Source organism: Heterocephalus glaber, unplaced genomic scaffold (assembly GCF_053883595.1).
Source record: "Heterocephalus glaber isolate CG9 unplaced genomic scaffold, H.glaber_assembly_v1.0 deba00000546, whole genome shotgun sequence".
Taxonomy (NCBI): domain Eukaryota; kingdom Metazoa; phylum Chordata; class Mammalia; order Rodentia; family Bathyergidae; genus Heterocephalus; species Heterocephalus glaber.
Genome location: NW_028258147.1, coordinates 2,641,280 through 2,656,450, shown reverse-complemented (window position 1 = coordinate 2,656,450; position 15,171 = coordinate 2,641,280). Strand labels below are relative to the sequence as shown.

At 34.2% G+C, this 15,171-nt stretch overlaps 1 protein-coding gene across 8 annotated transcripts in view; it reads left to right on the top strand.

The window, feature by feature from the left end:
- Exoc4 (exocyst complex component 4) overlaps positions 1 to 15,171 on the top strand; it is an 816,538-nt gene that overhangs the window by 547,739 nt on the left and 253,628 nt on the right. For 6 of the 8 annotated variants that reach the window (XM_004856313.4, XM_087204412.1, XM_087204417.1 and 3 more), the window contains one exon: positions 12,678 to 12,897. In XM_004856313.4, the coding sequence (XP_004856370.2) occupies positions 12,678 to 12,897 (220 nt within the window). The remainder of the gene's footprint in view (positions 1 to 12,677; positions 12,898 to 15,171) is intronic. The other 2 variants (XM_021237603.2, XM_087204413.1) reach the window with 1 other exon arrangement.

The window sequence follows — 15,171 nt, the reverse complement described above, 5'->3', positions numbered from 1 at the left end:
ATCTGTAGCATGAGGGAAGATGAAAATATCTATCACCCTCAAGTTTTAATATATTTCATTTTATTAATGGTCTCTTATTTATCACACTTGAGGATTTTTCTAAAACCATGACTTATAGAATGAAATCTACCTTTAATTATTTATAGTTTAAATTAATGCAAATAAGACTTCCTGGCTTGCTGTGCTGATATTCATTAATAAATATTTCACTGGGTATTAGAAAGATTCAGATTGACTAAATGAGGCTTTTTTTCAATATAAACCAAAGCCCTTGTGTTTTTCACTACTGTGCCTGCCCAATTCTTATGTCTGACTTTCATTAAGATAAATGAATGTTAGATGGGTGCATCAACAGTGCTGTGGATCCTGTGGGAACCAGCGAGGAAGGGGGGTTCTGCAGTGAGATAATCCTCTAGTTAAAACACATTTAATCTCATTAGCAGGGTAATTGTGCTGTTAGGGGAAATGGCCAACCAGGTTAAAGAGAAACCCACATAGTCTAATTACTGTTTCACTTTTGTCGCTGGAGAATCAGTATTGAAATGAGAGGCAAAAGATGCAAGTTTTGTGCTTGGACTAAAGAGTTTAGAGTATTAGAAAATTCCAGATCTCTTGTACTTCTTAATGCTTATGTAAGGGGCATCAGTGTCATGTTATACACATTCTGTAATCTTTTCCTATGGAAATAAACATACAAATAGTACAGGATCCTGTCATGTTGCTCCATTTTATATATGCATTTGGTTCTTCACTTCTAGCAAAGCTGTATGCATTAGACTTCACCAAAGGATTTGTTTTGGTTTGGTTTTTTGTCTGTGAACACAGGTGTGTGTGTGTGTGTGTTCCTGGAGACTGAACCCTGGGCCTTCACCAAGGTTTTAGAACTGTTCAGGATATAACAGTGCAGGAGAATGTTCTAAAACTACCATAGTATCTAAAATTTAGTTATGAAAAATGTGGTTTTCCATATTTCTGCTCATTGGGACATTTTCTAGCATCATTGAGTCTGTGACCAAATATTTTACAGTGATCTCAATTTTACATGAATTAGACTTTGCCATTTTAAAAGTGTGGTACAGAAGAAAGAATGGTAGACTAATTAGGAACCAGATCTGATTTCAAGACATGGTTTTAAAACTTGATAGCCATGTGACTTTCAGCAAATTACTCATCTTTTCTGAACTGCAATTTTGTCATGTGTAAGTGGAAATAATCATCAATGTCAAAGAAGCCCTCAAAGCAGAATGAGTTCAAATATGTAAAAGCCCTTTGTAAACATGATCCACTTGCTTTATATAACTTCACATCCCTAGCTGCTAGGCACAGCTTTTTCATGATCGGCACATAATAGTTTAGTTAATTAATTCGTTAGATATTTGGGAGGTTTACCATTATGTTTTAGATTTTTGCTGTGATCTTACATGAATGATTTTTGCCAAAAATTAATGAAAAACAAACAGTAAAATGGAGTTTGCTGCATTTAAAAAAAAATACACTGAATATCTCCTGTCCAAGAAGACTTTATTATATCACTTCCCAAACAAGATGTGCAAGAGTGAAATGACAAAAATTCTTAAATGTATCAAAAAATATGAATGCCTTGTAGTAACAACCTGAATGCATATATGGTCAGTGCAAAACCAAGAGTTGTACTTGGAGCTCTCATGCCTATGGCTGTAATTTTCATTCTAACCACATAAAATGAACAATTTTGTGTTTATTATCATCCTGTCAATAAACAGGAACTGGTTGCTAGTATGATGGCTGGAAATGTTTTTTCACAAATTTTGTATGAGACAAACAGTTTATTGAATCTATTTTTTTCTCATTGGGTGGCACTTCACATTTTCTTAGGATGTAAGAAAGCATGTATTCCTTTATATTTTTTCCATTGCTTTGAAAAGAGGAAACATGTCTTATGAAATGAGGTCTTGCATTGGAATTTTTAAGGTACAAACTATTTCTATAGGCTTTTTCAGTCTTTTGCATATTCAGCTGTAGTTAGTAGCAATAATCTGCCCAAGACTTTAACCATTGAGCAGAGCACCCGATTGCAGACATTGACTCTTAAACAGCTGTTTCACCTCCTGTGTGGTTTAGATATTTGTCATCAGCATAATCCAGAAGAATATCCATTCTTCAGGAATATTTGACCTACTATCTAGTATCTTCTATCTAATATCTAATAATATTTTTACCTAAATTCTTTTATAGGATCTACTTTATCTTTGGTATTGCTATGTATTCCATCATTTTAATGCCTTGACCATTGATACATACTCACCTGCAGGTTATCATCCAGACAGGAATGACCATTCTTGTTCTGTCTTATGCAGTGTACAAATATAATAATCTATATTTTTCTGTGTCTCAGATTTATGAGCCAAATTTAAATCTATGATTTAACCTTACAGAGAATATGAAAACAAATAAAATGGAATGGTAGGAATAATAAAACCTTTAATTCCCATCTAATAAGTGAGCCTATTTAAGAAATTATCTACAAAGAAGAAATAAATCTGATGCCTCTAAGAGGAATACAGGATGGTAAGAATGGAATGCTGGCTACTATGGGTTAAAAATGTTTATCTTAGTTCCATCTTGGTATTAACTTGATATTTTATGAGCCCACTTTTTCATATCGAATCCCTGAGTGTAGTATGTTAATACATGGCCAAAAGTGACTCTAAAATATGATAATCTTTTCTATGTAAGGAAAGGCTCTGTGAGAAGTAAATTTATGGAGAATTTTGAACCAAGATAAAATAATAATAACCTTGTGAATATTATTTCATATATGTATATGTGAATATATATGAATATGTGTGTGTATGTATCCTGAGAAAGAATGGCTATGGGAGCAGAGAAGAGAACCGCGGTGATATCAGAAAATTATCCTGGCATAATTGAAATAACAAAGTATGAGAATAAAGATAGAAGTAGAAAAGTTTAAGGGCCAGGTCTCATATTTGTTACTCTCTGGGCATGATTCATGTTATAATTGTCAACTAAGGGATCACTCACACTTTTACAGGTACTTTTTCCTTAGAGTGCTTTGTGTTCAGGTTGTCTATTATTCAATTGATGATAAACATGAGAGTAGGATGAGAAGTAATCATAAGCTAAGTTCAGGAACAAAATTAACTGCCAAATAGGCTTATTAGAGATAATTCAAACTGAGTTTTCCAAACCATTCATTTATTAAACATAATGGAACCCATCCTGTTGAGAAACAGTGGAGGAAGAGAACTATTAGTAGTTTACCTGTCTCTTCCAGCAAATATATACTGTAATTTTATCCCAACAGGTGCACAAGTCATATTTTTGACACATGAAATACTTCATCTTTTTCTCGTTATTGATGCCTGAGTAAGGTTCAACTTAGACCAGGATAACTATATTTCACAAGACAGAGAAGATCTATATTTTAACTTGCTAATAATTTGTCTTAAATTCCTCATCTTGATACATTAACAAATGCATGCATCATCTAATTTTATAGCCTTTTTTCTTTTATCATTTCAATTGTTTTATCATCTTGTTCAGCCAACCATATTCATTCCATAAAAACATAGCTTTAAAATAATTCATGCATTATAACCCCTTTAAAAAGTACTGGCCTTTAACAACAAGTCTAAGTGAATTATAATGATATTTTCGTATTATTTATTAAAGTATTTATTAACTATATCCACTGTAGTTGGTATATCATTACATACTTCAGGTAAAATTCAAAGATGTACAAAGCACAGCTATCATTATGAAGGAGTTTAAATGTATTATGAAAGAGAAAAATAGGTAGAAAAATGGCAATACTATGAACTAAAGTAGTTCAAATAAATATATAAAGCAATGAAGTAAAGCAGTTTAAAGAGATTGTGACCAAACTTCATGAACAAGTAAGTCAGGTATAGATTGGTTCTTGAAGGAAGACTATAGTGAAAATGATAATTTTTCAAACTTCCATATCAGCTAGAATATATCTAGCTGATATGAGATATGCCACAATTTAGAAAATTCAGGTATATTCGAAATACACTGCATAGATCTCATGAAAAAAAGACAAGGGAGCCAGGGATTTAGCTCAGTGGTTCCGCTGCCTGCCTCGCAGGCGCAAGGTCCTGAGTTCGATCCCCGGTACCAAAAAAAAAAAAAAAAAAAGACAGGGTTTTTTTGTTTACTTATATTTTAATATATGGAGTACACAGAAGGCAGTTTTAAAACCGTTAGGTAGAATGCAATTTCTAGTTTCAGTTTTTTGGGGAATCTCCATACTGATTTTCACAGTGGTTGTACTAGCTTGCATTCCCATCAACAATTAAAAAGGTTCCTTTTTATCCTGCAGTCTCACCAACATTTGTTATTATTTGATTTTTAATTGATAGCCATACAATTTTTTCTGGGGTAAGATGTAATATCAGTGTTGTTTTCATTTGCATTTCTCTGATGGCCAGTGATTGACGTTGAACATTTCTTCATGTATTTTTTTGCCATTTGTACATCTTCTGAGAAGTGTCTATTCATTTCACCTGCCCATATTTTGATTGGGTCTTTTTTGGGGGGGGAAGGAGACTAATGTTTTTTAGTTCTTTATACATTCTAAATATTAGTTATATATGTAGATATTAGATGTATATTGTAAATATTATTCTAGATATTAGGTAAAGCTGGCAATTTTTCCCCCATACTGTAGGTTGTCTCTTCACTCTGTTGGTTGAAAAAAAAATTAAAAACAGTAGGGCACAGACCCCTCAGCAGAGAAGTCTGTGGACATAGGGTAGTGTGGCAGCATAGCACACGTAAAGGACAAGGACTCCTGGATAAAGAGACATCCAAGCTAATGCAACACCCAACCGGACACATGACAATCAGGAAACAGAGGTAGGGAGAGTGCTTTAGGTAAATGATCCAGCACGTGCAAAGGCTTAGAGACAAAGGAGAGTAGGGTACATTTACAAAAGTACAAGTAGTTATATATTCTGTGCTTTAGTGAGACTAACAAGATAATTGTCTGTGAGATAGATTCAAGATGGAAAGAATAGTTAGGAGATTGTTTTGCAGAGGGCTGGGAAAGAAATGGCCTTATATTAAGTTCTCTCCATTCCTCTCCATCATCTCATTTAATGTGAACATGAATTACAATGTTGATGGAGGCACAAGAATATCTCCCTGGGCTCCACCATTGAGCTAGTTGAGTTATCATTGGTATCATATGGTATGTGAACAACAGCCCTCAAGAGTATGATTTATTCGCTGTGGATGCTTTAGCACTTATAGTGTCTAGCATAAGGTAGACAGTTCACAAATGTTGCCTTTAATGAAGGTATGAACAAATGAGTATATGTATGACGTCAAGAGATTGTGTAAAAAGAATGACTCTAAGTCTGGAAGCTTCTAACATGAAGTAAGACTGAGGAAAAAATAAAAGATGATTTTTAAGCTTGAGCCTTGGTATCTGAGATGATGATGACTCAAAAATAGAGAATACAGAAGAGAGGACTGGAATGACAGTGAGAGGACTGCAGTGAAGTGTTCTCTGCTGGGTATAATTTGAATTTTCAGGAGGACTTCCAGTTAAAAGTATTGAACATGGGATTAAAAATGCAAATCAGAACCAGAAAGTCAATCTTAGAGGTAAGGTTTATTATATTTCAGGAAAAATAATTCAGTCTTTTATAATACTAAGATATTTGTGTTTTGTAAAATCATGGGCCTCTCCATTTATATAGGTCCCACTACATCAACTCACATGGTAGAGTTTTCAGCAAATACTATGTCTGTTGATTGTTCCCACATTACCTGCCCACATCAAGTCCTAACCCTAAGAATGGAGGCAGTGATATTAGCAGTGTATGTTACATAGAGTCGGATTAAGTCCAGCATGATCTCTGGAGCCAAACTGTCCAAGATCAAATTTGGCCTTCTTATGCCTTCCTTTCTTATTCCAAATGGCAGTAATAAAAGTGCTTTGCTTCATTGTGTTGTAAGAAATATATGAAACAAAGTGTTATGTTTACCTGAAACAGTTCTGATATATAAAAAGGACAATATAAGCTGTTAGCTGTTAATGTTACTGCTGTTTTTTCGGTTTCTCAGTTTCATCCTCTGTAAAATAGAAGTAGTAATAAATACCCCAGTCCTCATAGAATGATTTTGAAAATTGCATGAAATAATCCTTATAAAACTACTTGATTAGAATGTGGTAAGGGCTCCATAGTTTTGAGTAGTTATTAACACAGTTCCCACTCACATAGCAACAGGTGAAAGACTTGTCAGATTCCTGTGTCTTGCATTAGAATATCTGAAGGCCAAACTGATCTGGAGCAACTCAAATAGAACATATTTAATAGGTTATACACAAGTTTCCATGTGATGTGATAGACATTTTGTAATAACTTGCAATTTTTCTTGGGGAATTTTTGACAGCTTTGTATTTCATGAAAAAAAAAATGAAAGAAAGACTACCTTACTGTAAGTAAAGTAAAATTGAAAGGCTAAAAACAGGATCCCCAATCTGTTGGAAAAGCAGGATTATTATTTTGCCTTTGAGTTTTGTATCGGTAGCCTTTATTTATTTATTTATTTATATGCATTTTGGAGGAGTTTTAAAAAAGATTGCCTGATATTAAGGGGTAGAGTTTAAGTCACTTCAATTTCCAAATTATATGCTTAAAAAAGTTTAACAGCTGTCATTTTAAAGAGCCTTACTTCATTTTACCTAAAGTGCTTTTCAGTCTGGAGGGAACACTTAAATGTAGTCACAAATCACTTGCAATATACTCACGCAAGACTTTTAAAAGTTAAATTTGTTTATGAGCCTACAGAATCCAAATGTTATAGATAATATTCTTTTCTCCCTTTAGTTAATGGTTTTTACCTCTGTTCTTCTCTAGTTCTAGGCATGAATTTTACTCATTACAAATAAGAGCACCCAAATCCCTTTTTTATTTCATTAGTTCAGCAAATTGTCTCCTAGGGGTATGGGCTGAGGACATGATTGGGTTCTGCAATGATGAGCTTATTTTGCACTTTTACACAGAAAATCTTTATATACAAAAGACACGGATTGTAGTTAGACTCAGCATGAACAATTACAGGCTATTGGGGGAGAACCTCTGCCTGATGTGCCAGTGGCTCACTCCCATGAATTAAGAGGCAAATGTGCTCCAAAGTGCATTAACCTTTATGGATTTTTCTTCGGTTTTCATGTTCTACTGATTTATGGTCTTAAATATGCCTGTTGCTGCTGTTTCTGAATGAGTCCCTTGTAAATCATTTCTAAACGATCTTTTTTGACTCATAATATAAGTTGACTATATCTCAAATCATTTCCTCCAAGGCTTCTTTTCTTCCATTTTTCTCTGTACCTTAAATGTCATATCTGAGAGCAATTGAATATGAAACGTTTCTTAAAGGACCCATTTTGTTGCTGTGTCTTCTTTCTATAGACTGAATAGTTTCTGGCCCTTTGCATGTCCTTACTTGGACGTCATTTCAAGACCTCATATACCTGAATATAGCTAACTGGTCAGCTCTTTGTGAATTACTGGATCACATGTGGGAATAGATTTTATTATGGGTTCTAGGTTAATTTTATTTTCATTCAAATCAAGTGCAATAGAGATTCTGAATATACTGTATTCTCATAAAATTCTATTATGAGCAGTTACTTTATTCATAGGAATAAATGTCACTGCTCCCATTGCAAAGTCTACAATGCTATATTGACCCTGCATATTCAAGGATATTTCCCTCTGGTAATGGCCACAGTTCTTGGCTTAGGTAAAATGGAAAAATGAAGCTTTATGATAAAATGCAGTTTGTGATAAGGTGGCTGGCTTAAGCAAAAGACTTGGGAAGTAGAGTGAAATTTTAATTAATTTATAATTTCTCTGGATAGAAATCATATCAAGCTAAAAATTCTTAAACTACTTGCTGAAATGTCAGTAGTGCATGCTCATTTGTGTGTTCCAAAGAACACATAACTTGCTGCAAGTAAGAGTGAATTAAAACGTTTAGTTATTCAATATGTATATCCTTTTAGAGGGCTGCTAGTTGATAATCTGAAAAGAAAACCTATGGTTACAAAGAGCAATATTAGAATTTAGAAAATAAGATCTATATTTTAAATATTCAAGTGTGTTGAGAATTGGTTGAATGTTCTCATTATTTGCTTTTTAGTTTATCCTGTTTTAGAGAGACTTATTTGATTAATGTTCTTCAGAATCCTGTAATTAGATGCCCTAGATACAACATTGTGTAGATGTCTCTTTTTCTACATGCACAGATGTACCTGTACTTTGTGTTTGCCTGCTTGTGGTTTAGAGAGGTAGGAAATCCCCCAGTGTGAAAACATTTCTCCAGATTAGATAATGCCTCTTTGACAGAGTTCCATCTGCATTCTAGATTAACTTTGCAGTATTTTCTTTCCTAATGAGATCTTTTTATTGTCAAAAATTCAATTCTTTCTTCCTTCCATAAAGGTAATTAGGCACTTTGTTGGAAAAATCGAGCTTTTTGAAGATTGTCTTCTTTACCCTCCTGTCTGCCATTCAACAAATCATTTTATATATATTTATCATATATGGAATGGTTAAATAGAGCTAATCAGTGTGTATAGTTATTTATGTATTTTTTTATGAGAAAACTAAAAATCTACACTTTGGGTAATTTTCAAGTATACAAAACATTAAGTAGAGTCACCACATTGTACAGTAAATCGCTTGGATTTATTCCTTCTAACTGAAATGTTGTATCTTTTGACCAACATCACCTTGCTACCATTCCTCTGCCCCAGCTCTAGTAATAGCAGCTATACTTTTTTTTTTTTTTTACTAAAAAAGGAGTGTTAAGACAGCCCTCATTTTTCTTTCATTCTTACCCACATATGTCATGCTTTCTGCACAGTGAGGTCCCTCACAGCTCTGAAAGCAGATTTGGAAATATGTTGAATAGGTCCCCTCAAGTTACAGATGACAGTATCAACCTGGATGTGTCATTGGAGACTGATGTGTATGCTTGAGGGAATAAATGACTTGTATTTGAAAGAAAGCACTCAGTGATGAAAGTGATGGGGGCCCCACTGCCACTGCTGCTTGAAGCCCTTTCATATTTCAGAGAGACTAAAGTCAAATACAGAACTAGAAAAAAGGAAAATATGGATTTAGAGACTTCTGTCACTGTATTTAGGAACAGGTTGACTAGTAAAGATTTTATTCTAGTAAATGCTAAAGATTTTTAACATGTAAGAAAGACTTCTGCTCAGAAAACTTTTTTTCTGAATCCCTTTGAAGAAAATAGATAAGTATTCTGATGATTGATTTTCAAAATATTAAAAAATAGTAAGGTTTTGATGGATTGACTTATTAGCAAATTAGTAACAGTAGTTTTTTGTTGGAGGCAGACTAAGGGAAACAGGGTGCACCTGGTTGGTGGATTTCTGGAGAGGCTAGATGAGATCAGAAGGGTTCAGCATGGTAGGATGTAAGATTTGGAGATTTAAAAATTATGGCCAGGGCCGGGGATTTAGCTCAGTGGTGCCGTCGCCTGCCTTGCAAGTGCGAGGTCCTAAGTTCGATCCCTGGTAACAAAAAATAATAATAATAAAATAAAATTATGGCCAGGGTTCACTATCTGCTTTTATTTCTCCATTTTTTTTGTCTGCCTCCTTCCACTCACCTTTTCTTTAAAGATTCATGAGTCTTTGATTTGGGTCAAGCTTTTACTTCTTTTTCCATATAGAAAATATCAATTAAGAAGCCTTATTATTGTTTCTCTTGCCTTTTAATTTTCTTTTTTCTTTCTTGATTTTCTTAGGTTACTCTTTTCATTATGATAATTCTATAAATACACCACTATTGTACTCCCTGTCCCTTCTGCCACATGCACGCAGTCAGACACCAGAGATTAATGCAATATTTAAATGGTGATAGAATATTTTCTGCAAAATGTTGATTTATTAAGTAAATGACACTTACGTTAGGCAGCTTAAATGTAAGGAATTATACATCAAACTTTAAATTAATTAGAAAGCAGTTTATGAACTATAGTCTTTGATATGTATGAGGTAATTTTTAAATTTTCTAATTTCATTTCATTTTAACTGAGTAGCTAGTACATTGACAGTTGTTAACAATCAAATAATTATGAAAAGTTGTAACTGGAAAGTCTCATTTCCACTACTCCTCCTTCAGTCTTCAGCCCTATTCATGCCTCCTACAGGTGCTTACTGTTTTTTTGCAAATGTTCCTTGGTTTTCTTTATGCTAAAGTAAACAAGATAAGATATATAATTCTTATACAGAGGTTTTGTTGTAAATTTTAGTAAATACATACTGATCTGCACCCAGTCTTGTGCCATAAAAATGATGCTAAAATCATCTTTCTACTCTGTATATAGATCATCTCATCCATATTCAGATAATAGTTATTAGAAGAATTTCCTGAAAGTGGTATTCTGGGGTCAAAAGAAAATACATTTGTAATTTTGAGTGGTACTACTAACTTGCCCTTCAAAAGGGTTGTACTATTTTTCTTCTATCAACAATATATGAGAATACTTCTTTCCCTATATTTATGCCATCAGAGTATGTTTTCAAACTTTTGGAATTGGCCACTTGTGTGGGTGTAATTGTATGCGTTGCATTTTTCTTATGAATGAATTCCAGAATTTGTTTTCTAATGTTTAATGACTGCTGTATTTCTTTTACTGTAAATTATCTTTTCATGTTCTTTGATCACTTTTCTACTGGTTTTTAGGAATCATCTATGGTACAAATTGAGAATATATCATCTCAGCTATTCATCTTTTGTCTTTATTTTATTTTATTTTACTTTATTTTCCTCATCCTATTTTTTGAGAAAACTTAAAAGCAGCACTTCCTTTATATAGCACTGTGGAAATGTAAAAATCAACATGCAATCTAAAACCATGCAAAGCAGTCTTAATTAACAATCACAGTTGTTTCATGACGCTTCATAATTTTTGTTAAAACATTAAAAACTTTTTGTTGGTGGTGGTGGGTTGTTTTTATTTGTTTGTTTTTTTCAGAGAAGGTTTCACTATGTAGCTCAGGCAGGCCTCAAACTCATCATGATCCTGTCTCAACCTCCTGAGTACTGTGGAGGCATGTACCATCACACCCAACAACATTAAAAGCTCTTACTGCCATTAGTAAATGTATATGGCAGTGAAAAATAAGAAAATTAATATGTATTTAATATACTATAACATTAGAAGCATAATTAAAATGTTTTACTTCCTTTTAAATGTCTTACAAAGAGTAGTTTGAAGAATGCTTGCTGCCGTCACCTTATATACTTTAAGATACACCATAAGCATCTTTTCTATGCCAACTGCCCTATTTCTTCTACATTTGGATCAGCTGCCAGCATTTTATGCCTTGTTTTTTCATTATTGTAAACTATCTCCAGTATTTCCTTAAATATGAACTCTTTTGCTGCCATTATTTCCTCTGGCATCCCAACCCTCTTCATCTTTCTCCCTCTTTTTGTCACAGTTACTGTCCTTATTTGTGTTGAGAAGTTTGCCTTTTCTGTAGCTATATATGTCTCTCAAATGGCAAATGTGTCAAGATTCCCACAATCACCATTTCTTCCATAACTCTGTATTCAGACCAGACTTCACATAGTGTCATCACTTTTCTTGCTGCACTTTTATCTTTGTTGGCTAATTCTCTCTCTGTAGGTCTTAATAAAAATGTTATGTGGGCTTATCACTGGGAGACAAGGAAATAACACAGTTGTGTACATTATTGCATGTACATGAACTAAATAACTGATGTATAGTGAACAGTTACCAATAGACTTGGAAAAAGTCATATGATTGGTCACTGATCTTGATGCACGTAAGTTATCCACATAGAGGATTCTGAAGATTTATTACTATCATTGGTACTTTATGCATTTACTTGAATTTAATAAACTGTGCTAACTCAATTATGATACTATGGAATTTAAACCATGTTGTGAAAAGGGATGGAGACTGATTTATGTCATTAAACTGTAATAAGTTCAACTTGTACAGAGAAAGAAGGAGCTGCCTCTATAGAAAAGTACAAAGAGTGATATAAAAATTTACATAGTTGTCTCTGAGATTTGACGGTTATTAACATTCTGTTATGTATACTTTGTTTTAATAAAAGAAATAAAACACTACAAATGAAGTTGACATTTTCCTTTGTCTTTCACCTCCCATCTCATTCCCTTTCTTAATGTGAAAACACATGTACCATGAATTTAAGAGTATCTTCCTTTTTCTTTCTCTCTTGCTCTCTTGCTCTCAACATGTATATGTATACTATGAAGGTTTCAATGGCCAATATGTACTACTTATGGGTATACTCTTTAATTTGCACCACAATTTTTTATCATATACTTTTCCTTTGCCTCATATATAGTCTTACTTTCTTCTTGAATTAATACGAGTATTTTTGTTTCTCCTTTCTTGGCAGTTTAGAAGTCATGTTTTTCTGTTTAATAAGTGAAATAACTTATTTAAAAAAAATCTAAAGTCCTGTATATAGATGAGTAATGGAGTAATGGTCTGTTCTCGGCTTAGAAGAAACAAAGACCACAGATCCCCAGAGCTGTGCTGTCATAGTTATGTAACTATTTTCTGATGTGCTTAATAAACTTTTTGCTCTGTTTGTCTTCCAGGTTTATTCAGGAGATTGAACATGCCCTGGGACTTGGCCCAGCCAAGCAGTGTCCTCTTCGAGAGTTTCTCACCGTGTACATCAAAAACATCTTCCTCAATCAGGTCTTGGCTGAGATCAACAAGGAGATTGAAGGAGTCACTAAAACGTCTGACCCCCTGAAGATCCTAGCTAACGCAGACACCATGAAGGTACTGGGAGTGCAGCGCCCTCTCCTGCAGGTGATAATACACTAGAACTATTTTTGTCAGCTGTTTTTATTGACTTGCCAAGAGTCGTAAATTAAAAAAAAAAAAAAAGAAGAATTACCATCTGTTTCCATATTCATCAGAGACAGAACAAGAGGAAATAAATTAAACATGCACTAGGGAAATTTCGGTCTAATATAGTTGGATAATGGAAGTTCCTTAAGCTCTTTAAGAAAACAGTGGTTAACTTTGAATGTGGGAGATGCTGAGTCTCATTAGCATGCAGACAGCTCTTCATTATTTGCGTGGAATTTGTCCTTGAAAGGCATTGGTTTTTTTCCATTGGTAAATGCATCCCAGAATATTAGGGATTAACAGGAAGGAAATTAGTTACTCTTCCTAGCATCAATTACCAGTAGGAAACCCTTTATCATTGAGGGTGGTAGGCTTACAGTAAATAACTTGACTAGCTCACAGTGAATTTGAACCTGGCTTTTCAAAGTTAGATCATTTAATTCAAATAATGATCTTATTAATATTGAAAGTCTTACTTTGACTACATAAGGAAATATTTTCTAGGTGATAGAAATAAACTAATCTGTTAGTAGATATTTTTATTAGTGGGGTTGAGATATATTTTGTACATATATTAACTTAAAGATAAATATGAAACTAAAAGAAAATTAGTGTTGAGTTCAAATTATGCATACATAACTATCATTACATTGTAATTTAATCATTATAGCTTCTCTTCATTTAAAGGAACATTGATATAAAAACACATTTTTACTTAAGTTGGACAATATAGAGCACAGAAAGCTTGATCTCTACAAAAAGAAGCTGCAAAAATGGAGATTATAATATGTTTCAGTTACCTGCCTGCATATGTATCTTCTTTAATTTTACCTTATGTATACTTTAGACTGAACGGTGGTGCTGGGCCTTTCTTAGAGAAGTATCCTAATTATGAGCATTCTTTTTATGAGCAAACTCTTCTTTTGTATTGAGAAAATTGAATAGAAACATCACACCTAGGAAGATGCTTTCTTGGATTGTTTGGGTCACTGTTAGATCTGTTCCTCCCAAGGGATCTACAAGGCTTGTCTACTGAGCCTTGGCTACAGACAAGGAGGAATGGCAAAGACATATGTTCACTCCTCCTTCTGCTGAGTTGCTCTTCCAGTGGTTCTTTGCAGGGCTGAGACATTCTCTATGAATTTTAGTTGCAGTGTCACCTCTACTAGGAGGTTTTTCCTGGCTTTTCTACTGAAGGACCACTCCTCCCCATGCATTTTTTTTTTTTTTATTTGGTACCAGGGATCAAACTTGGGACCTTGCGCTTGCGAGGCAGGCACCGGAACCACTGAGCTAAATCCCCGGCCCTCCCCATGCATTTTTAATACTGAAGCTAAACATTATGGACTCTATCACCAAGGCTCTCTTTCCAGGTGGCTTCTGATCAGGTTCTAAAAAATAGGAAGCACGAGCAAGAGATTGGAAAGTGAGAAGACAAAGTTGAGTAATGTCTTCTCCATTTCCCTTCCTAATTTGATCGTGATCCTAGCCATTGGTGCATCCCTCTATGATCAGAGGTCCTGCCAGATGGACATTCCCTCCGTAGCTCCAGCTCTTACTGGGTTGTGGCAACACCATTTCTTCTCTTTGCCCCTTGATTTCTGCTTTCTGCTATTACTAGTCTCTGGATGCCCTAACATCCCTTGTTACTTCTTTCAACCGTGACTGTACTTCTGTAAGTTCTGTACTTCCTTAATGTTTCTTCAGATGAATCATCTGAACAGAATATTCTTAGTGTCAGAATCCCAAAGAGATCTGTCCTTTGTTAATCACTATTTTAACACTTTGGGCTTTTTAAAATTTATTTTTAGTTTTTTATGTTATTAGTGATTGAATCAGGGTCTTACTCATGCTAAGCAAGCACTGTACCACTGAGCTATAGTCCTAGCTGTAACATTTCAGTTTTTTTCCCCTTCTTGACATTTGTGACTGTAGTAATTAATTTTGCTAACTTGTTTTTTTCTGTCTTTTCCCATTGGAAGAAAGCAATTTCCAAAAGCATAGTATAGTGTCAGGCAGCAGGAAGATGCCCAATAAATAATTTGTTGAATGAGTGTGAATGCCATGCACGTGTCAATAGATGCATGAAAAAGAAAAAGAAAAGCAACAGTGCACTACTGAATAAATGTGTAAACTAGAGAATCTGTCTTATTAAACATGGCCATTTTCAGCTTGAGTAGCAAAGACACATTAAAACTCTTAACTAGTTGACTACAGTCTGGGCCATGCCAG